This window comes from Palaemon carinicauda, chromosome 9 (assembly GCF_036898095.1).
Source record: "Palaemon carinicauda isolate YSFRI2023 chromosome 9, ASM3689809v2, whole genome shotgun sequence".
NCBI classification, from domain to species: domain Eukaryota; kingdom Metazoa; phylum Arthropoda; class Malacostraca; order Decapoda; family Palaemonidae; genus Palaemon; species Palaemon carinicauda.
The window spans coordinates 75,834,215-75,858,722 of NC_090733.1; the positions used below are offsets into that span (position 1 = coordinate 75,834,215).

The 24,508-nt window shown below is 42.3% G+C and overlaps 1 protein-coding gene across 1 annotated transcript in view; it reads right to left on the reverse strand.

The window, feature by feature from the left end:
* LOC137647002 (alpha-1-inhibitor 3-like) overlaps positions 1-24,508 on the reverse strand; it is a 126,509-nt gene that overhangs the window by 65,844 nt on the left and 36,157 nt on the right. The window contains exons 4-9 of the mRNA XM_068380109.1: positions 22,308-22,424; positions 20,873-21,030; positions 19,674-19,770; positions 15,514-15,729; positions 14,947-15,090; positions 12,225-12,425 (exon numbers count right to left, since the gene is read on the reverse strand). Coding sequence (XP_068236210.1) covers positions 12,225-12,425; positions 14,947-15,090; positions 15,514-15,729; positions 19,674-19,770; positions 20,873-21,030; positions 22,308-22,424 — 933 coding nt within the window. The remainder of the gene's footprint in view (positions 1-12,224; positions 12,426-14,946; positions 15,091-15,513; positions 15,730-19,673; positions 19,771-20,872; positions 21,031-22,307; positions 22,425-24,508) is intronic.

Below are 24,508 nucleotides of genomic sequence, written 5' to 3' on the forward strand. Positions count from 1 at the left end.
ACAACCGACATGTTGTCCTCCAATTGGATGCCCTTCAAAGCGTCCGATACATCAGATTCTACCGGAATCTGAACAAGGGGAATCTCAGGTTGAGCCTGGGGAATGACTGCATCCGAAGATGCCCTAGGAAAAAGACAGTCCCTCACCCTTTCATTAGGAAGGTATGGGCCAGAGGTGTTCTTCTGAAAACCCCTGACCCATTTTCGCAGCATCTCCCTTGCTGCATCCCTTGACTCTGTAGACTTTTGATCATCAAAAGCCTCTTTCACCAGTTTATCACAAACGGTACATACCTGTGGGTCCCAATACTTCAGAGACCCTTTGGTGACTGCGCAGGTAGCATGGGCCCTGCACATACCATGGCCGCAGAAGTTCTTACGGCGGACCTTGCAAAAGTTGTTCCCACACTCGGGATTCTCCTCCTGTAAAGAAATAAAAGCATACAAGTATTCGGTGAAATTCTCAGATTTCAACATACATATTTTGAATATTATTTAGCTTAGGATAGAATAAGCTAGAAAATAGGAAAGACACCTACATGTGATTCCTGTCCAGCCCATTGCTATGACCTCCTTCAATATTGAACACTAAATTCTTAACACTATCTTCTAGGTTCAATATTGGGGATTTTAGTAATGGTTGTTAACCATTAACAGGTAGAGAGAATCGCTCTCTTAGATGTGATGGTCTCACAATAGACTGCCCATGAGGCACCTTGTAGGTTGGAAAAAATTTTCATGGGCTACAGCACTGACTGCCGGCGGCATGCCGCCAGTCCTGCCGGGCCTGCCGGCATGTGCCGGCATGTTCTGGGCTATTGAAGGCAGGTACTGTCTTCAGAGCAATGGACAGCAGGTCGCCGGCAGCGGTTCTGCCGGCCGGCAGCCGAAGGATCCCTCTATCAAGTAGGACCCGGCGGCAGCCGGCGGGAAATGTCTAGACTTTGGGTGGCCGGCTGCCGGCAGACAACCTAGTTGCCGGCGGCCGGTCATAGTATGTCTACTGCTGTTGGGTCGTCGATCAGCGACACCCACGGCAAGTGGCGGCAGAGCAACTTCCGGCAGACAGACGACCAACATGGCCGCCGGCAGCTACTAGCTGCCGGCGGCTGGCCCAGTATAAGGAAAGGCAGAGAAAAAGAGAAGATGGAGGAAGGCAAAGGCTCAGCCTTGCCGGCCTACATCCAGAATGAGGGTTCAAATGGAAGGGGGAATTATATTCGGGTTTCCATCCAACCATATCCCATCCATATAGGATATGGAAGGCAGTCCAAGGGAGGACTGAAGAACACTCTAAGGAAGATGAGGGTACCTGCCGGCAGCCGGCTCAGCCGGCGGCAGACATGGAACCTCAGGCCAATTCTTCAGATTACCCATAGGGTCAAATGTAGAATGACGGCCTGGGTGAGTGATGGCTCAGCCAACACAAAAGGGACAGCGGGGAAGGAGCAAGGGTCCTATAGGTGAGGTAATACCCGAAGGCATTACCTAACCTGATGGATTCTGATCTCATATAAGGTAACCTCAAGTTGGAGAAATCATTTCCCCAGGTTAGATTAGTAAAGTGAGAAGGCGACACACAGGACGCAGTCTCGCAAGAGAACAGAATCTCGTACCAAAGATCTTAGGCCGTGGAAGAAATCATTTCTTCGACTTAAGATCTACCAGCACAGGACTGTCTGCTAGGCCATGGAAGGAGGAATTGTCATTTAAAACCTCCAAGGTATGGTCTAGGGAGGTCTAGCCTCCTGTAAAGGCAACCTAACCTGACTTGGGAAATCATTTCACGAAGACAGTCAGCTGCCTAACACAGACATTCTACTCTGATGTCCCGTTCTAAGCTCAAAAACCGACTCAGTGGTTAAGAGAAAGAAATGGAACACCCCAGTAAAGATTTGCCAGAATTCAGTTCAAGGCAAAGCTAACCAAGGATAGCCTAGGCTAATCAGAGGGAGGGGGAATTTCTCTTAAATCTCACCAGGAGATTAGTATCGACTTAAAAGGTATAGGAGGTGCCAGTCTCCCCTTAAAAGACAATACAAGAGCAATTGGGGACATGTATGAAAGTATACTAAAGCCCCTAGGCTAGTAGCCTAGGAGCAGTGAGAATCGTTCACCGAAACTCTCTCGTATACTATCTCGGAAGAGGAAAATCTTATGTAGTAATATCTTTTTTGGGCTCAAGCCATGGCGTCCTGATGGAAGGTTCCTTTTTGGTAGCTTCCTTGGGTATATAAACTACTAGATATTCCCAGAGAATTTAACCACAGGTTATCACAGAATTCTAACTTCTGGAGCGAGTATCCTAAAGGTTTCCCTTTAAGACATCGTATATCAACAGGGGACGCATGTATTAACGCGCCACATAGCTATCTGCACCCCACATAGAGTTAACACTTCGATGTGTAGGGGCGGAGAATAGCTGGGGAGCCGTTCCACAGCTAATCTCGTCCGTGGCTACTTTTGGTACTCGAAACGTAAACAAACGGGCGCCATTGCTAAATGACGTCACGTCCGTCCTCATCCTTCGCATAGTAGCTTGCCTTACTAAGACGGATTTTCCCTGTGCTTACTTTATCGACTTGCATCTTAGCCATGTCTCTACCCTCGGCCTCGCCTTCTTCTGGAAAGTTGAGTACAAGGTTCCAGTATTATTTAAATAAGCTCTGACCGTAAAGTAACTTTTACTTTTCGAGATATTTTATGTTTTTTGGCAGAGCTGTGCTGCTACCGGACCCGCCATTTTATGGCGTCGCTGTTGTCTTGCATGCCTTATTTAGCTAGCCTCAACAGCTTCTCCGGCCTTATTAACTAATCGAAACTATTAGTTATTTAGTCTTCATAGCTAGGAACTTTATATATTGTGTTTTGACGCTCTTTTATCGGTCATCGCCTGACCCCATACCAGATCGCTAGCCTAGCCCCTAGGCCAGAGTGCCTATCATCAGTGTTCATGCATGATATATTACAGTGATCCTAAGTTTAGTTATGAAGATAGTGGCATTATTTTATGATACTGTTTACTGTGATGCAAGTGTTTTCGCCTTCAGGGACCATATAGGGGATAGGTTTGATAGTGTGCCTTTCTAACCTAACCTAAATGTAGGACCCCTATATGCTCCCTTCACCCCCTGCCTTAGGGCACTCCCTCTGTGTAGCCTTGCTCCCCCTACCACATAAGTTGATCAAGCTCATATCAGAGTATCTATCACTTCTCTGTCCTCCCTAAGGGAATGATCCCCCCTTAGGGTTGCGTCCGAGAATGAGGAACGGCCTGCCCTTCCTCTATTGCTGAGGCTAGGTTTCCGACCTTCCCTGCATTAGCGATACGTCTTCCAACCTTCCTGGTTCAGGGTGAATATCCCTGCTCTAGGTTAGGCTTGGGGGGAGATAGTTCTGTGCCTTGCTTGAAACGGTACCCATGCACCGTTCTCAGCCAGGCTGCCTACCTTAGGCTAGGGAGCGTCCTCCCTTCCTTGGTGGCCGTTTTGGTACAGAACCTCCCCTATGGAAGACCCTTCCTCTTCTCCCCTCCCCACCTATCTCTTGTATGGCCTAGCCTATACTTAGGTTAGCCTATACCCATCTGTCCCCTGTCCTACAACTCCTCCTTAGGGTGGAGTGATAGGGCTACCTTGAGTCCCTGTGTGCAGGCCGCTCTGGTACATATACCCTTCATAGTGTCCTATGGGGTTAGCCACTGGATGCGTTTTGTCCGCAGGGGTTCTCCCCCCTCTTGGGTGTTCCCTAGCCCTTCCTTGGGCTACACTGGCTCCCGGCCGCCTGCGGCTCCCTGCCACTGGGTGATAGGGCTAGCCCCTATCATGGGTACACCCATTCAGGTGAGATGTCTTGGGGTTCGTGTCCGTACTCCTACATCCCTCCTTCTGTCTCTTTCACTGTCCTGGTGCCGGTCCCTTGCCGCCTCTACTGTCGGCGATACCGACCTCCCTCCTTGGTGACTCCTTCCTTGCCCCCCGTGGCCGACAGCCCTCCGTGTGCCGTAGGGCTGCCGCCTCCCGTCGGCGTGCAGCCGATGGCCTACCCTTATACCTCCTTCCTTCGGTCGTCCGTCCATCGGACCGACCCCCGGCGTGCCGGCATCCATTGCCGGCAGTCCGGTTCTGCTGTAGCTCACCCTTGTCCCTGTCACCAAGCCGGCAACCTTCGGCTGCCGGAGCCGCCGCCTCCTGGCGGCGTGCCGCCGTTGTACCGGTGGCCGCCATCCTGGCATTACTCTTGACTTCTCTGTTTGTCTTCCCTAATGCCAGAAACTCTGCTGGAGCGGCCTCCGGCGTTCCTCCGGTCTGCCGGCACATTCCGTAGGTGCCAAGAGACCTGCACCCCTTCTCCTAGCTATCAACACAATGCTGATAGCCCTACCTTGCAACCAGATGGTTTGACTACATAAATAGATAGGTATTGTTTTACCGTTCTATTAGTAGCCGTGCTGTCTTCTTGCATATCACAATTTTCCAGCATGCTGTGTGTATCTTAGCACGGCTGGTTGCCAGAAACCGTTACCCTATGGGGTTTTTCTTCATCCCCAATTCAATGGTCTGAGTGGTCTCAGTCCCAGTTTTATATCCTTGGCAATTCCTTCTAGAATTCCTTTGCCTCCCTGGTAATCTATTATAGAATTCTACCCTGTGTCCTCGGTCACAAACAAATTGCCTATGGATAAGGTTACGGTAACCAGTCGGGCGGGTTACACGGAGTATGTGTCTATCTACTTCATTCCCCGCTCCACTCTCAAACATCACAATGTTTATATTACTTAAGATTAAGTTAAAAATTAACCTTTTAATATTTAACTTTAGAATATAAGTCATTAATATGACTTCCCCATACTCATGTACTCTTTCTCTTACAGGAGGAGTACGTCAAATGCGACCACGGCTTCTGTGGAGTGAAGGGTCCGCACTTCTACGGGCACACGGCGTATAGGACCCACGCCCCTTGCGCCAACAAGAAAGGCGATCTGAAGTTTTGGGACCCGCAGAACTGTACAGTCTGCAAGGACCGCCTGGTCGAGGCGTTCAATAATCCTCCCTCAGCGGAGGTTAGGGACGCAAGTGGGTGCGTGGCTTCCAAAAGAACGCCACCGGACCATACCTTGCCACCGAAGACTTGAGGGCCTTGCTTTTCCCGAAGGCATCCCCAGACTCTGTGGTCCCCAAGGATCAGATCCCCACCGTCCAGATAACGGTGGAACCTGATGTAGTCATGGTCCAGTCCATGCACGAGTGCCGTCTGGATACCGACAACGTGGAACGTATGTCGGAAATGTCGGAGAACACGGAGAGGAACCTCATGGCCGAAGAACTGGACTATGAGGAAGACCAAGTGGAATACACTGAGTCGGAGCAGGAGGTCACGCCACCTTCCACCCCCACACCGACTCCAACACTGACGGACGTATCACTCCCGTCTACCTCCGCTACCCCGGACCCCATCCCATCCAGCGCCCAGGAGATGTTCCGAATGCTCGAAGCTCTCATGGACAAGAAACTCCGTGAGACACACGAATACATCAGGACCATGGGAAGTTCAAAGCAGCCGAAAAGGATTTCGGTTAAGGACCTCCCGGCATCCTCGGACGCCAACCCCTGGAGGTATGCCGAGCACATGCCAATTACAACAGGCAGGATCTTCATCAGTGAGAAGATCGGCTCGATTGTCCTGGAAGAAGTGGAATTCTTCCCGAATTTTGAGGCTTATCCGGACTGTTACGTCCGACTTCGATCCGAACCTGCCTCTAAAGAAGAGACCGAATCGAAGGAGGTGATTGTGTTCGATCTCCCGAAGGCCCAGGCTATGCTGGCTAATACAGTAAAAAGTAGGGGTTTTACCTGCTCAAAACTTCCGGCGCTTAGCAAGAAGCACCCTACCTACGTCGCACCAGACGATGCGACCCTCCCCTTCATGGAAAAGGCCTTCGCTGCGGTACACAAGGCAGTGGAAGAAGGAAAACCTTGCCCTGCACTGGAGGAGTGCAGACCCTTCTCCCTGATTACTCCCCCCGATGTTCGACACTGGAAAGATGTCCAGCATAAATTCGTGGTAGGGAAACTAGAACCTGACGTAGCTGGCCGTCAGTTTAACGTAGACCTCCCGAAACTTAATGACCATCTCCTTCGTCGGGAACATGACACGAAGGAAAGGCTCGCCGCATCCATGTCCCTCCAGGTACAGCTCGACGTCATGGCTGGTGACACTAGAGTCCCTGACTACTACATGGTGCTCGTCAAAACACATTTGGCGACCGTAGTAAAAGACCTGTACAGCTTCACGAAGGCTCGTAGAGCCTGTCGTGAATTCGTGTTCTCCAGTGCCACAGTGAGACACGAACCCCGGAGGCTGATTTCCTCCAACATCTGGGGTAAGCACCTCTTTCCCTCCTCTCTTGTGAAAGAGATCACCGACAAGGCCGCCACGGAGAACAGGAACCTTCTCCACAAGTGGGGCATGTCGAAGAAAAGGAAATCCTCTCAGGACGACGGCCCTCAGCCTAAGAGGAAATCCTCCAGGCCGAAACCCCAGCAACGTCAACAGAGACGGCAGTTTCCGGGATCCGCTACTCCCCAAGTGGCAGCTCAGCCACAGCAGACCTTTCAGCTGGTCACGCAACCGGTCTTGTCACAGTCGCCGGTTTTCACCCCTGCTTTCGAGCAACAGTCAACTACCTTTCGTCCCAAAGGTAGAGGCTCAAACAGAGGTGCAGGCAGAGACGCATCTCGCCGTCCCTCCAGAGGCAGAGGAGGAAGGGGAGCTAGCGGCCGAGGCAGTAAACCCTCGGGACACCAGAAGCAATGAAGTGCTTCCGGTGGGAGGAAGACTCCGCCAATTCCAGGATCGTTGGACCTTCGATCCCTGGGCACACAGCATCGTCAAGAAGGGTCTAGGCTGGAGTTGGACTCAACCACCCCCAACCTTCCAGCAATTCTTCCAACAATCAACCCCCCTTCTGGAAGAATATGTCCTAGATCTCTTGAACAAGAAAGTGATAAGGAGGGTAAAGTCAACCAGGTTCCAAGGGAGACTGTTTTGCGTCCCCAAGAAGGACTCCGACAAACTCAGAGTCATTCTAGACTTATCCCCCCTCAACAAGTTCATAGCGAACAACAAGTTCAAGATGCTGACTCTTCAACAGATAAGGACCCTTCTGCCTCAAGGTTCCTACACGGTCTCCATAGACCTGGCGGATGCCTTCTGGCACATTCCAATGAACAACCACGCTTCCTCCTACCTAGGATTTCGACTCCAAAGGAAAAGCTACGCCTTCAGGGCCATGCCCTTCGGCCTCAACGTGGCACCTCGGATCTTCACAAAGCTGGCAGACGCCATCGTTCAACAGCTTTGCCTCCGAGGCGTCCAGGTGATGGCCTACCTCGACGACTGGCTGGTCTGGGCTCCATCGCCCGAGGATTGTTTAAGATCCTGCAACAAAGTTACCCAGTTCCTAGAACACCTGGGATTCAAGATAAACGCGAAGAAATCTCGCCTCTCTCCAGCTCAGAAGTTCCAATGGTTAGGAATCCAGTGGAACCTTCAGTCACACCGCCTTTCCATCCCCCAGAAGAAAAGGAAGGAAATAGCAGGGTCTGTCAAGCGACTGCTGAAATCCAAACGGATCTCAAGACGTCAGCAGGAACGAGTTCTAGGCTCTCTACAGTTCGCCTCAGTGACAAACCCAGTGCTACGTGCACAGCTAAAGGATGCCGCGGGAGTCTGGAGACGTTCCGCATCCATCGCTCGAAGAGACCTCAAGAGACGGCTCCCAAACAGACTTCGGCTGCTCCTAAAGCCGTGGTCGGAAGCAAAGGCCCTGAAAAGGTCCATCCCTCTTCAACACCCACCTCCATCACTCAACATCCACACGGACGCTTCGCTGGAGGGTTGGGGAGGTCACTCCCACCAAAAACAGGCTCAAGGAACATGGTCTCCCCTATTCAAGACGTTTCACATCAACATCTTGGAGGCCATGGCGGTCCTTCTAACTCTGAAGAAACTCTCCCCGCCTCCCTCGATCCATATTCGTCTGACCCTGGACAACTCGGTGGTAGTTCGATGTCTCAATCGCCAAGGCTCAAGATCGCCCCAGATAAATCAGGTGCTTCTAACAATCTTCCGTCTGACAGAGAAGAAGAAATGGCACCTGTCTGCAGTTCACCTACAAGGATTCCGCAACGTGACGGCAGACGCTCTATCTCGAACAAGCCCGATAGAGTCGGAATGGTCTCTAGACGCAAGATCATTCTCCTTCATCTCTCACCAAGTCCCAGAACTCCAGATCGATCTCTTCGCAACGAGCTACAACAATCAACTTCCTCGATATGTGGCCCCGTCCGAGGACCCCAAGGCAGAAGCAGTGGACGCCATGTCCCTGGATTGGAACAGATGGTCCAGGATCTACCTGTTCCCTCCCACCAACCTTCTGCTAAAAGTCCTCTCCAAACTGAGAACCTTCAAAGGAACAGCGGCCCTAGTGGCTCCCAAGTGGCCCCGGAGCAACTGGTACCCCCTAGTCCTGGAGCTACAACCCACGCTGATCCCTCTCCCGGGCCCAGTTCTCTCCCAGCAAGTACAGAAGTCGACTGTCTTCGCTTCATCATCGAAAGTCAGGGACCTTCATCTCATGATTTTCTCTCCCTAGCCGTGAAGAAAAGGTTTGGGATCTCGAAGAAAAGTCTAGACTTCCTCGAGGAATACAAGACCGAATCCACACGACGGCAATACGAATCATCCTGGAGAAAATGGGTCTCATTCGTCAAGGCAAAAAATCCTACGGAAATCACCATCGATTTTTGCATGTCCTTCTTCATTCACCTTCATGGACAGGGCTTAGCAGCCAACACGATTTCTACTTGCAAATCGGCCTTGACTAGACCACTAATGTACGCCTTCCAGATTGATCTGTCCAGCGACATCTTCAATAAACTGCCAAAGGCATGCGCTCGTCTACGCCCAGCACCCCCACCAAAACCTATCTCCTGGTCCCTGGACAAGGTGCTCCATTTTGCCTCCAGTTTGGACAACGATTCGTGCCCTCTCAAGGATCTGACTCAAAAGGTTATATTTCATTTTGCTCTTGCTTCAGGAGCCCGAGTCAGCAAAATAGTGGCATTATCAAGGGACGAGGGTCACATTCTGTTTACAGATTCAGGAGACCTTACCCTCTTCCGGATCCGACGTTTCTCGCTAAAAACGAACTACCCACCAAAAGATGGGGCCCTTGGAGAATCTGCCCCCTGAAAGAAGATGCCTCTCTATGTCCAGTAGAGAGCCTCAAGGTCTATCTTCGTAGAACTTCTGACTTTGGTGGAGGCCAACTCTTCAAAGGAGAAACATCGGGCAGCGACCTGTCACTGAAACAACTAAGAGCGAAGATCACCTACTTCATTCGCAGAGCGTATCCTGACAGTACACCCGCAGGTCATGATCCTAGAAAAGTCGCATCGTCTCTGAATTTCTTTCAGAGTATGGATTTCGAAAGCCTCAAGAGTTTCACAGGCTGGAAATCCTCGCGTGTTTTCTTCAAGCATTATGCGAAACAAGTACATGAAGTCAAACATTTCGTGGTAGCCGCAGGTAGTGTTATGAAACCTGCACCTAACTCTGCATAGAACAGTGAGTTACTTGGGACTCTAACTCCTCGGGTGCCTATGTTGACCCTCGCGTGATACGTAGTGAATTCAAAGACACTTAGTGTTTTTCATAGACTGTTCTTCTCTCAGGTGAAATGTCATAGTCGTCACATGAGTGCCGTATGCCTAGTGCATGATGTGTTTTTTCTTTTAAAAGACTAATGTTCCTCTGGAACCCGTGCTTTCTCATAATTTGAAATTTTCTTTCAGATTCAAGAGCGAAGTCTTTCATTACTATGTACATTATAATTTATTGTAAATACCTTTACATCCTTTATTGCATTTATTACCATATTCTGCAATTGTGAAATAAAATTTCTATTTTATTTACTTGTGCGTCTCAATCCGCTTCTACTTATACTATGAAATACATGGTTGTCATAGTTTCATTATCCTTCCCCCTTTTCCTCTATAAAAAAGATGAAGATAATTGGTTCAATCCATATTATATACTCACCCATGCTATGTAATATTCCTAACTGAATACTTACTTGCGCTATACCTTCGAGACCAGACTGTTCTCCTTTACAATATACAGTGCCTAACCACCACTTGTCTGTTTTTTGAGAATGTTCCTATACGAATAGCAACCATTCTGTCTTGTCTCCGAGTTCTTCACGTTCTCCCTGCAAGGTGGGTAGCCCTTCAAGAACCACTTTGATCCTCAGCATGGTCCGTTGGGACTTCTCTGCCAAGGGGGGCAGGGAGTTTCAGCCCCACGGTACCTCTATCAAGATTACCATGCTTACTCTATTCAAAGCCCTCGGCACTTACACTAAAAGGGGAAAATCTACCACGATACATTGATTCTCTGGTATTCTTCCATCAGGACGCCATGGCTTGAGCCCAAAAAACGGATTTTGAGCGAAGCGAAAAATCTATTTTTGGGTGAGATAGCCATGGCGTCCTGATGGACCCTCCCTGCTACTTCGTCCAGCCTTTCAGGTCCCACCCTGTCCTGCTGTATCATGGTGATCGGCAAGCAACTGGCTTCAGGATGAGGACGGACGTGAGGTCATTTAGTAATGGCGCCCGTTTGTTTACGTTTCGAGTACCAAAAGTAGCCACGGACGAGATTAGCTGTGGAACGGCTCCCCAGCTATTCTCCGCCCCTACAAATTGAAGTGTTAACTCTATGTGGGGTGCAAATAGCTATGTGGCGCGTTAATACATGCGTCCCCTGTTGATATACGATGTCTTAAATGGAAACCTTTAGGATACTCGCTCCAGAAGTTAGAATTCCGTGATAACCTGTGGTTAAATTCTCTGGGAATATCTAGTAGTTTATATACCCAAGGAAGCTACCAAAAAGGAACCTTCCATCAGGACGCCATGGCTATCTCACCCAAAAATAGATTTTTCGCTTCGCTCAAAATCCGTTAATTGTATAAAATATTGCCTGAGCTTCAATAAAACTTTACCAGGAAGGTTATATCATGCATGAAGTGTGTAGGTGCCTAGGCTAGGAAGCCTAGCACTCGTGAGGCTCGAATATGAATAGCCAAATCCACGACAACAATGACATGATATAAAAATCCCTAACTAAATTTCTAAATAGCTAAAATAATTAAAGCAATAATGCCGGGAAAGTCGTTCTGGCTAACTAAATGTACAAGAAAGAATGACCGTGTCCATGACGCCATCCGGCTGGCAACAGCTCTTGTTACGTTAATTACGATCTCAATCGAAGAGTCAAACTGGCAAGAGCTTACATTTACACAATTCAAAGATATTATTTAACTTTCCAGAAGCAGATGAGGCTGGTGAAGACATCATAGCTACTAAATAACTCCAAAATAGCGAGAGAAAACACGGGATAACACCGGTCAGCAATGCTACGGGAGAAAGAATGGTTAGGTGGCGCCACGCGGTGGCGAATTGGCGCACTTTACAGTACGGTAGTAGGAGCGTCGCCTTTTTAACGACTCTCCTATATTCTTGCCACTTTTCCCCCTCAAAGCTAAAACGCTATTAGGGGTGTAGATAGCTATGTGACGTGTTAAAAATATGTCCTCTGATATTACGCGATATCCCTTTTAAATTTTTAAGGGATATTCGCTCCAGGAGTTAGAATTCTGGATACCTTTGGTAAATTCTCTGGGATATATCACTGTAGTCAAATATACCTAGGAAGCTACTAACGAAGGAACTTCCATCAGGACGACATGGCCTGAGCCCAAAATACAAATGCAACTGAAATCATAAATCTCAGATATTGTATCAAAAGTTCATATAATTTAAAAAGATAATGAAATACTGTAATAAAACAATATTATATCATTTAATACAATAAACAAAACAATATTTGCAATAACCTGATATTTATTTTACATGAAATAGCACTACTTGTTGACTTTTGAAGCTGGAAATCGTAGGCATGGGAGTCAGATTAGACCTACCCTAGGCCAAAATTTAACAAAATTCGACTTACAAACAGTTTCTTGGAACCTATAAAGTTTGTAAGTTGGGGACTTTCTGTACTTTGATATTAGTCGTCACAAAAGATGTAGCTTTGAAAACCACTCTTCTGAAACCGGACTATCATGCTTAGTCTTCTGAACAACGATCAAGTTCTTACCTGGACACTTATCTTTGCAGAAGGCTGGCTGGCTGCAAACAACAATGTCAAAGAATGTTCTAAAGACTCATTTGAGGAGCACTTGAGCTTTTCTTCAGGGGTATAAATCAAGATAGATGAATTTGAAGGGGAATAGTAATGATCTGGATTTCTTGAGAAGGATGCAGAATGAAGGTCAGCACGATAGTTGATTGTTTTCATCTGTAATAAAGATATAAGGTTAAATTTGAACAATTTACATCTAGAGAATTCATACAAATTCAGAGGCACAAATGTCTATCTGCTTGGCCAAGGGCGTTATAATCTATATGTGCTATCAATTAAAATTAAGCTGTACTTATGGCAGGCCTACATTTAAGACTTGTTTCAGCCAGAAATATTAACTTGATTTTCCCATGGTCCTTAAGATGACAAACTATAGTTCATAGGATTTTTTGTGCTCAACGAATTAGAAAAAATAATACATGTTCATAGATGGTCATAAAAGCATTAGACTACAAAAGAATAAAATGTTTACAATAGCTGCAGATCTAGACAATCACGGAAACAATTATCATAGTGGTAAGGAGTTTGGTACACAGCTCAAATAAGAAAATACCTATTTGGAGTCCTTTCTGACAGTTTCCGCAACTCTGTAAATCAGTGTCTTTCATGACATTTGTCAAAATGTTAAGATGAAAATATATTTATACAAGGACTTTTCAATATCACGAATGAATATCTACAGAATTGGAATTATGTTAAATTTCAAACGCTATTATTGCATGGGAAGGCAATTATGCATCTGAACACATATACTACCCACATGGTAGTGCCATAGCCTCTGTATCATGGTCTTCTACTGTCTTGGGTTGAGTTCTCTTGAATGGGGGTACACTAAGGCACACTATTCTATGTTTCCTTATCTTCTTTCCTCACTGGGCTATTTTCCCTGTTGGAATCTTTGTTAGCTACAACCCTAATTGGGAAAGCCGAATTCTACAAGCCCAAGGGCTCCAACAGGGAAAATATCCCACTGAGAAAAGTTTATAAAGGAAATAGGCTATTCCTAAGTGCCTTTGACTGAGGGGTATTTGATAACTGATAAATATATCACCAATGAATATTTCTGTAGCGTATTGGACTGTTCTATTAAGGATTTATTCTATAATATTTAAGTTAGTGTGTCTGCTATTTGTTGTACTTATTTATCATTTATAACTCTGGAAATAAGCCTCCGACTATAGAGTTCATCACAGGACACTGTTTTCTCTAACCTACATGAAAGTACCAATTTTCAAAGAGATCTTTTGCTACCATATTTAATTTGAATGTTAAGAGCTAACCTGCCTTTCATTTATACGAAGAATGTAAGAGCGAGAGCCAAGTGTGAATCGTGGGTTTACTCTATGTTGAAACTTTATATCATTTTCTTAGCCCCTGTAAAGGTCATGAGACTTAATTTACATAAAGTGAAATTCCCATACATAGATTTAAGGCCTAAAGAGTCCATGTGCGCTTGGGAGTGATGTTTTTAATGAGAAAGCACGAGTAAGACAGATTTTGGTCGTGACTGCTGTATTGAATGTGTGTCCCACGACTAGTATTATTGTTTTTCCTAACTTTTCGCAATTCTTTATTATTTTTGTGGTTTCAATTTGTTGTGCTTATTGTTGAATGGTGTGACTACTGTTCCATCATAAATTTAAAATGCCAAAGGATGTTTGCAGTGCTGTGCCAAAGTGCAGAAAGTGTGGCAAGGCGCTTGGATGTTGGTGATGTGTGATTGCAGCCATCAACAAGTTGCAACATAGTGGAAGAAATTCCTCGAAAGCATGACTTTATGCTCATGCTAAAACATTATTAAGATGTTAGGCTTATACCTCGATTTAGAAGTGATTTAAGATACTACAAAAGACTAATGCCTGAACAGGGAGAGGATAAAGACGAGAGTGAAACTGACAGAAGAATATAGAACAATACAGAACCTTAGTTTTTGTGTTTGAATTTCATGAAATCTATACATTGCAAGGTCTGTTTAATGATAAAATTTATATGGATAGAAATTCTGGAGCTAATTCTACCATTGTGTCGTAGATCACTATGAATAAGAGAAATTTTGAATAAGGCATCTACTGTAGTCTTCCTCTTGGATTACAGAAATTTAATAGGAGTACGGGATGGGAGTGATAACATAGGTGAAAAAAGGTGGCCTTAACAAAACGCGTAAAAACTATTGTGAAGAGTATGAAGGCAAATATACCATGTTTGTATTCTTGTTAAAGCAAAATCAAATTAGCTCCCTGAGAAGTAAACTGCCCTTTCAAACAAAATACAGTAGGGGATAAATAAAGCACATCTGTAGTAATACAAATTAGTAATAAAATTATTTCTGACACGCAAAAAGCTGAGATTTTGGAAATGGCAAGGCTACTTACTATCTTTGTCAAAACATTTTAACCTTTACAGGGCATGTCCAAGTGATATCTATAGCAACACAGGCCCTTTTACATATATGTACGAGTAGCTTCACATGTAACAACTGATTCCTATGAAGGAAAAGATGGTCTTGTGCATTTCACTTGACGAGGCCTCTCTCTCTACTTTCTTACAGAAGAAAAACTACAAACTATGAAAAGGGAAATTCTCCTCTACCTTATGGTTAGGGAATTGGTAATGGACATTATTTACCTTGGAGGTAGACAAAATAAAATTAGATAAAATATACTAAAGTAACACTTACAAATATTCTGTTTGACTTATAATTCGGAAGAACTGCAGTGACGATACCATCAGCAGCTGTTGTCATATTGTTACACTTTCCAGCTGCGCACACCTCCAATTGTAAACCACTGGCTGGCGCACCGTCTGGGTATTCCGCTCTGACCTGTTTTCATAGTGAAGAGATCTTTTTACTGACATTTCTCCCACAATTCTTATTTGACTTATTTAATTCATTTATACAACAACAAAACAACAACAACAACAACAAATGCAGCCGTTTCCAGTCCACTGCAGGACAGAGGCCTTAGACATGTCCTTAATCATGTCTGGAGTTTGGCCATTTTCATCACCATGTTGGCTACTGTGGATTGGTGAAGGTTGGAGATTTTTGTCTGATCGCTCACAGTAAATCAACAAATTATGGGTGGCCCCTATCAGGGAGATACGCAAACCCCTTCACCATGTTAAGGTATCCCCACTCAATTTAACGAATTATATACAAAGAAAAGGAAGTTTTACCATAGTTTACTTTATTTACTAAAGAGACAAATAACAATCATTAAATGATTCTCCTTCTATAAGTTACCTTTGCAGTAAATGGAAGATTAGGCTTCATATACTTGTCAATATAAACCGGGTTCAAAGTAATGGGCTCCCTCGTTATGGACACCGAGGAAAATTCGGACATTCGGATTCCGGTGCCCTCTTCCTCAAAGGTCACTACCAGAGGCATGTAATGGACGCTACAGTCGATCACTTTCATCTCTTCTGTGGTGAATTCAAAATCATGGCAGCCTGTAATCTGAAATTAGAATTCTACATGAAATACAGTTGTAGCATTTATAAAGAACGTCAACCATAAGGAAAACAAGGAAAATCTCATACTGTGAATGAAACGATGTAAGCTATTATAAATAATATACACATATTACTTTCATACCTGCTTACAAATACAGTATTGGATACACATACACACACACGTGCGCACACACACATATATATAATCTATATAAATATATATATATATATATATATATATATATATATATATATATATATATGTATATATATGTATATATATATATATATATATATATATATATATATATATATATACATACTTATATATATATATATATATATATATATATATATATATATATATATATTATATATATGTATATATATGTATAAATATAAATATATATATATATATATATATATATATATATATATATATATATACATACATATACCAAGGCACTTCCCCCAATTTTGGGGGGTAGCCGACATCAACAAATGAAACAAAACAAAAAGGGGACCTCTACTCTCTACGTTCCTCCAGCCTAATAAGGGACTCAACTGAGTTCAGCTGGTACTGCTAGGGTGACACAGCCCACACTCCCACATTATCCACCACAGATGAAGCTTCATAATGCTGAATCCCCTACTGCTGCTACCTCCGCGGTCATCTAAGGCATCGGAGGCAGCAGCACGGCCTACCGAAACTGCGTCACAATCGCTCGCCATTCATTCCTATTTCTAGCACGCTCTTTTGCCTCTCTCACATCTATCCTCCTATCACCCAGAGCTTCCTTCACTCCATCCATCCACCCAAACCTTTGCCTTCCTCTTGTACTTCTCCCATCAACTCTTGCATTCATCACCTTCTTTAGCAGACAGCCATTTTCCATTCTCTCAACATGGCCAGACCCCGTCAACACATTCATATCCACTCTAGCGGCTAACTCATTTCTTACAGCCGTTCTCACTCTCACCACTTCATTCCTAAACCTATCTACTCGAGATACACCAGCCATATATGTTTTCTGCCTCTCTGTCACTTTCATTCTCCACAACTCCGATCCATACATCACAGTTGGTACAATCACTTTCTCATATAGAACTCTCTTTACATTCATGCCCAACCCTCTATTTTTACTACTCCCTTAACTGCCCCCAACACTTTGCATCTTTCATTCACTCTCTAACGTACATCTGCTTCCACTCCACCATTTGCTGCAACAACAGACCCCAAGTACTTAAACTGATCCACCTCCTCAAGTAACTCTCCATTCAACATGACATTCAACCTTGCACCACCTTCCCTTCTCGTACATCTCATAACCTTACTCTTACCCACATTAACTCTCAACTTCCTTCTCTCAAACACTCTTCCGAATTCTGTCACTAATCGGCCAAGCTTCTCTTCTGTGTCTGCAACCAGTACAGTATCATCCGCAAACAACAACTGATTTACCTCCCATTCACGGCCATTCTCGTCTACCAGTTTTCAACCTCGTCCAAGCACTCGAGCATTCACCTCTCTCACCACTCCATCAACATACAAGTTAAACAACCACGGTGACATCACACATCCCTGTCTCAGCCCCACTCTCACTGGAAACCAATCACTCACTTCATTTCCTTTCCTAACACATGCTTTACTACCTTTGTAGAAACTTTTCACTGCTTGCAACAACCTTCCACCAACTCCATATAACCTCATCACATTCCACATTGCTTCCCTATCAACTCTATCATACGCTTTCTCCAAATCCATAAACGCAACATATACCTCCTTACCTTTTGCTAAATATTTCTCGCATATCTGCCTTACTGTAAAAATCTGATTCATATAACCCCTACCTCTTCTAAAACCACCCTGTATTTCTAAGATTGCATTCTCTGTTTTATCCTTAATCCTATTAATCATTACTCTACCATACACTTTTCCAACTACGCTTAACAAACTAATACCTCTTGAATTACAACACTCATGCACATCTCCCTTACCCTTATATAGTGGTACAATACATGCACAAACCCAATCTACTGGTACCATTGACAACACAAAACACACATTAAACAATCTCACCAACCATTCAAGTACAGTCACACCCCCTTCCTTTAACATCTCAGCTCTCACACCATCCATACCAGACGCTTTTCCTACTCTCGTTTCATCTAGTGCTCTCCTCACTTCATCTATTGTAATCTCTCTCTCATTCTCATCTCCCATCACTGGCACCTCAACACCTGCAACAGCAATTATATCTGCCTCCCTATTATCCTCAACATTCAGTAAACTTTCAAAATATTCCGCCCATCTTTTCCTTGCCTCCTCTCCTTTTAACAACCTTCCATTTCCATCTTTCACTGTCTCTTCAATTCTTGAGCCAGCCTTCCTTACTCTCTTCACTTCTTTCCAAAACTTCTTCTTATTCTCTTCATATGAATGACCTAATCCCTGACCCCACCTCAGGTCAGCTGCCCTCTTTGCCTCACGTACCTTGCGCTTTACTATATATATATATATATATATATATATATATATATATATATATATAAATATATATAAATATACATATATACATATATATATATATATATATATATATATATAAATATACATATATATATATACATATATATATACATACATATATATATACATATATATACCACTGATGACATTTACCGGCATTATAAACCATTATTAACAATCAGTTGTTGTTTGCGGATGATACTGTACTGGTAGCAGACACAGAAGAGAAGCTTGACCGACTAGTGACAGAATTTGGAAGGGTGTGTGAGAGAAGGAAGTTGAGAGTTAATGTGGGTAAGAGTAAGGTTATGAGATGTACGAGAAGGGAAGGTGGTGCAAGGTTGAATGTCATGTTGAATGGAGAGTTACTTGAGGAGGTGGATCAGTTTAAGTACTTGGGGTCTGTTGTTGTAGCAAATGGTGGAGTGGAAGCAGATGTACGTCAGAGAGTGAATGAAGGATGCAAAGTGTTGGGGGCAGTTAAGGGAGTAGTAAAAAATAGAGGGTTAGGCATGAATGTAAAGAGAGTTCTATATGAGAAAGTGATTGTACCAACTGTGATGTATGGATCGGAGTTGTGGGGAATGAAAGTGATGGAGAGACAGAAATTGAATGTGTTTGAGATGAAGTGTCTAAGGAGTATGGCTGATGTATCTCGAGTAGATAGGGTTAGGAACGAAGTGGTGAGGGTGAGAACGGGTGTAAGAAATGAGTTAGCGGCTAGAGTGGATATGAATGTGTTGAGGTGGTTTGGCCATGTTGAGAGAATGGAAAATGGCTGTCTGCTAAAGAAGGTGATGAATGCAAGAGTTGATGGGAGAAGTACAAGAGGAAGGCCAAGGTTTGGGTGGATGGATGGTGTGAAGAAAGCTCTGGGTGATAGGAGGATAGATGTGAGAGAGGCAAGAGAGCGTGCTAGAAATAGGAATGAATGGCGAGCGATTATGACGCAGTTCCGGTAGGCCCTGCTGCTTCCTCCGGTGCCTTCGATGACCGCGGAGGTAGCAGCAGTAGGGGATTCAGCATTATGAAGCTTCATCTGTGGTGGATAATGTGGGAGGGTGGGCTGTGTCACCCTAGCAGTACCAGCTGAACTCAGTTGAGTCCCTTGTTAGGCTGGAGGAACGTAGAGAGTAGAGGTCCCCTTTTTGTTTTGTTTCATTTGTTGATGTCGGCTACCCCCCAAAATTGGGGGAAGTGCCTTGGTATATGTATGTATGTATGTATATATATATATATATATATATATATATATATATATATATATATTTATACATATATATACATATATATAAATATATATATATATATATATATATATATATATATATATATATATATATATATATATATATATATAGATAGAATGAAGGAAAACAGTTTGGAAAAATTAAATATTTACTTAAAAATAAACTTACTATTTGAATTCTTGTAAACTCAGTGCGGCATAGCTGGCTCTGTCCATTATTGAATTCCACAGTTAAATTTCCCTTTACTGGCTGACCAAAGGTATATCTGTTGGTATGAAAAAAATTAAGATAATAATGAGATTGAGTGCCAATAAGAGATCAGCTTAAGAATAAGATCAAAATTACAATATACAGTACAGTATTTTACCAGATTAACGCTTCAGCAATATTGCTTTGCTAGTGTCATTTAACCTGATAAGTTGCATTTCCAAGAAAAAGTTTAATTATAGGCACTTATTCTGTAAGTTTCTATTAAATGGACATTGCATAGGCTATCAGGAGTTTTTAAAGTTTCTTTAATTTGTTAGATGAAATATGTAATCTCTGTTCAGATGTACTGGAGAAATATAGGGAAAGTGAAACTTCTATTATAAAAGGTGTTCATGTGGTGACAAAGACCCTCATTATATATTAAATAATAAAAAGTGTATTAATATGACATTCATTTAATGAATCATTGAAGCCAAGAGCACAAAATGTAACTGTCCTCTTCCAGTGTTCACTGTAGGCCTACATGTGATTCTCTTCAAAGTCAAAACATAACCAGAGTTGCTAAATACCTCAATGAAAACAAATCTGGGCCAAACATTAAGAATCTTTTTCTAAGAGACCTCGGACTCGACAGTGAAAGAAAGAAATTCTCAGCACCCAACCTACGCTCTATTTTCATCTTAGTTTATATCGTTGTGGGTTATAACTGTTTCCTAGAGGCATTTCACGTGACCAGTTACTGATTACTAGGTTTCAGAAGCCGGGAGAGATAGATGAGAGAAAATGTTCTTGAACACTCTAAGGTACCTTAGAGTGCTGTAAAAATGGTCAAATAATGAAGTGAGCTACCGACTATACTTGACCTCATCTTAGAATTAAAAATTTCTGATATTTTGTTAAAAAGTATATTTTATTGTTGGCTACATAATAGACCCAATTCACCTGATGCTGGTGATTACGTGTCTCGTTAGAAGGGTAAAAGAGTCGTGTATTCGAACCTTGATGAAGAAAGTACTTTCAAGTCTATGTCATTGAAGAAGGACAAATTGGGTTGTAGCTCTTTTGCTCGCCCCCTAACCCCCCCCCCCACCAAAAAAAAAAAAAGAGAAAGGAAGAAATAGTTATTGCATGCAAGCCTCCTTCTGATAAAGACTTACGTGGCGCAGACACTAAAATTGAAAGAGGCATCCGTAGATAAGACGTAAGATGGCGTCTTGATGGTCACTTCGAACCTTGGCAGCACATATTCCCCAACTTTGAAGTTCTGAGTTTTGGAATTGCCTTCGCTTGTCTTCAGGCGGATATGGTAGAAACCCTTCAAAGAGAACAGTTATTACATTAATGAAGATTAAGACGGGTCTTTTGAAATCAAATTAGAAAACAAAATAATTATCCTTCTTTTGTTTCCAGTTGCTTAGACATCAACACTTCTCGAGGCACAAGGCAAAAAAAAAAAAAAAAAAAAAAAAAAAAAAAGTTTCCGGTAGACAGAGAATCTGTGACTGGGTACCTTTGAGAATTTACTACATAACTAGGTTGATATTAATCAGGTTTGCATACTAATCAGGAAGGATTAAGGACCTTTATGAACACATTTGATTGTCTGAAGTAATATCTTGTTCTGATATGGTATGATTAAAAAACTTAAATCATTTACTAGAGGATAATAATATCAATGCCTTAACTCCTAGAATTCCAACATTTAAATTTACAATTCATTCATGTGAACTTTCCACTGAAACATGTTTTCGTAAAATAACTATATTTTTGTAAATACTTCAGAAAATTATCAATAATCTATACACGAATCATATTTTCTATATCAATATTTTTATCAGTCAAGGAAGCAGTATGATAAACCCTTTTAGAATTCATTGTCTGAAATTGCGTCTTTATACTATATATTGCTGTTAAGTCAGCCATATCAAAACATAGATAATATGAAATCTACTTTAAAGTCTTATTCCTTTAATAATTGATTTATCACAAAAAAAAAGAATAGCAAAAGATTAACAGCGAACATAAATAATAGCCAGCAAACATAATAATAACTATATTTAAGTCTAAATAATAGTATTCACAAAATACTCACAGTTCACCTATCAATAATAATTCACATAAATTGTGAAAATACTACAGGCCTGTGATTTGTAAGTCATTTAGTATACTTTTTGTGGAACTTCCAAAGTTCAAACATGAAGCAAATGCTTATGTTGAACAGTCTGACACGTCTCTTTTTATAGTTTATATAGGTAAGATCTGTTTTAATTTTGTTGCTGTTCTTGGTGTATTTTATTTTAATTGTTCATTGCTTCTTTTGTAGTTTATTTATTTCTTTATTTCCTCTCCTCACTGGGCTACTGTTTCCCTGTTGGGGTCCTTGGGCTTATAGCATCCTACTTTTCCAACTAGGGTTGTTGCTTAGCTAATAACAACAACAACAACAACAACAATAATAATAATAATAATAATAATTATAATAATAATAATAATAATAAAATGTCACTATTTCATCTTCAGCCATATGAGTCATTCATTAGGACAGCTTCCTCATGCAAGTCTGAGCACAAAAAGGAACTGAAAATGATTTACCTCTTCAGGTTCATCAACAAGATCCATAGAGAGATGAACAATGCCTTGTGAGTTGTCGACATCCAGCCACTGGGCAATACGCGTCTTGGAAGGAGTTTCAATCCAAACTTCTGGATACTGAAAGAGAAAAGAAAAATCTGTCTTCATTGTAGGTTTGAGATGTTCTTATTCTTCGTACCAAACTCCTCTTAGTCATAAATGATATTAATGCAGGCTACATTTTACATCTGGAAACTATAATGAAAATTGCCATACACTTTAGGTGCGTTTTATTATTGGTAAAATTCATGGCCCTACTGAAGGTTACAAATAGTAAAATATTCTACATTTGCTTTGTATATATGCTTGAGAAATAATTATTAAATTATAGCTTTATCTATCCCCTCTCTCCCATAATTAAACCTGGTGATCTTAACAACTTTGGTCAATATTATGCACTCAATTTACTGTTAAAAAAGTCTTTTCCTAATAGGTAAGTCTATTATCTTGACAAGAGCTTGCAAAATACAGTGGAACCTCTACATACGATTGTCCCAACATACGAATTTTCCAACATACGAAGTAAAATTCGACAAAATTTCTGTCTCAATATACGAAGTGTTGCTCCAACATACGATGTAGATCTTGTTTACGCTGGTAGATGGCTGCACGTAAGAGGGACGCCATTGAGCGTCGAGTGCTCTGTTCTCTGTTCTTGTGTGTATCGTGTGGTTGTCCTCTGTTTGGTCTGTTATTAACAGTGCTTATTTTCTTCCTTTTCTCACATTTCCTTTTTGATTTTACCTATAATCATAGTGCCTAAGAAGCTGAGTTTCAGTACAGGTATTGGTGAGAAAAGGAAGGCAATTCTTTCATTAGAATTGAAGCAAGAAATTATATAAAAACATGAGAGCAGTGTACATGTGAGTGATATGGCTAAACAATATGGCCGGAATAGGCCTATGATCTCGATGATCATCAAGCAGAAGGCAGCCATTAAAGCAGATAAACCATTAAAGGGGATCACCATTATTACAAGACATCGTAGCAATACCCTGGAAGAGATAAAACGCCTTTTGTTGATTGGGATAAAGGACAAAGAGATTGTTGGCAACGATCATTTGTGAGAAGGGCCAGCGTGATGAACAGAAAGAAAGAAAAAAGTGAAGCAAAGAAAACCAAGATAGCATTAACAAGCTCTTTTAAAAAAGTCTTCTCTCTTTTTCTGTTTCTCTCTAAACATAGCATTAACATGTTCTTTAAATAAAATCTCTCTCTCTCTCTCTCTCTCTCTCTCTCGTTCTTCTTAGCTGTTATAGTGTTAGAGACGTCTATTATTTTTTTCAGAGAGAGAGAGAGAGAGAGAGAGAGAGAGAGAGAGAGAGAGAGAGAGAGAGAGAGATTAAACAAAAATGTGTTCACAGTACATATGATTTTCAACACTGTCAACGAGTTGAAAAACAATTAAATGTAACTAAAAAAGTAATAACAGCTAATCTGAATTCCTTTATTAACTAAAACAAATATTGATACAAACACACTCGTGTGCGTATGCACAAACACACACACACAGGTGCAAGAATTGCTACGCAGTAAGAAACAGACGGTAGGGGAGGAGGTAGAGATGGTGACTGCAATAACAGTAATGAAAATTAAAAATCAAAAGAAAAAAAAAATGTGAAAAATATGAAATATAAAAATAAAAAACAAATAAATAAGCTAATTTAGATTAAAATTTCCGTAGTTTAAGTTACGGTAAGTTATCGCAGTCACCATCTCTACCTTCTCGCCGATCGTGTCTCCTCCTGCGTGTGTGTGTATTTGCGCATACCCACACGAGTGTGTTTGTATCAATATTTGTTTTAGTTAATAAAGAAAGTCAGATTCACTGATATTGTTTTTTTAGTTACATTTAATTGTCTTTCAACTCGTTGATGCTGTTAAAAATCATATGTACACAACACATTTTTGTTTAATCTCTCTCTCTCTCTCTCTCTCTCTCTCTCTTGTTCTTCTTCACTGTTAGTGTTAGTGACGTCTATTATTTTTTTCTGAAAGAGAGAGAGAGAGAGAGAGAGAGAGAGAGAGAGAGAGAGAGAGAGAGAGAGAGTATTTATTTAAAGAACATGTTAACACCATGTCTACCTTCTTGCCGATCGTCCGTCTCCTCCTGGCGTAGCAAATCCTACACCTGCGTTGGCCTGTCTCTAAGGTAAAGTGAC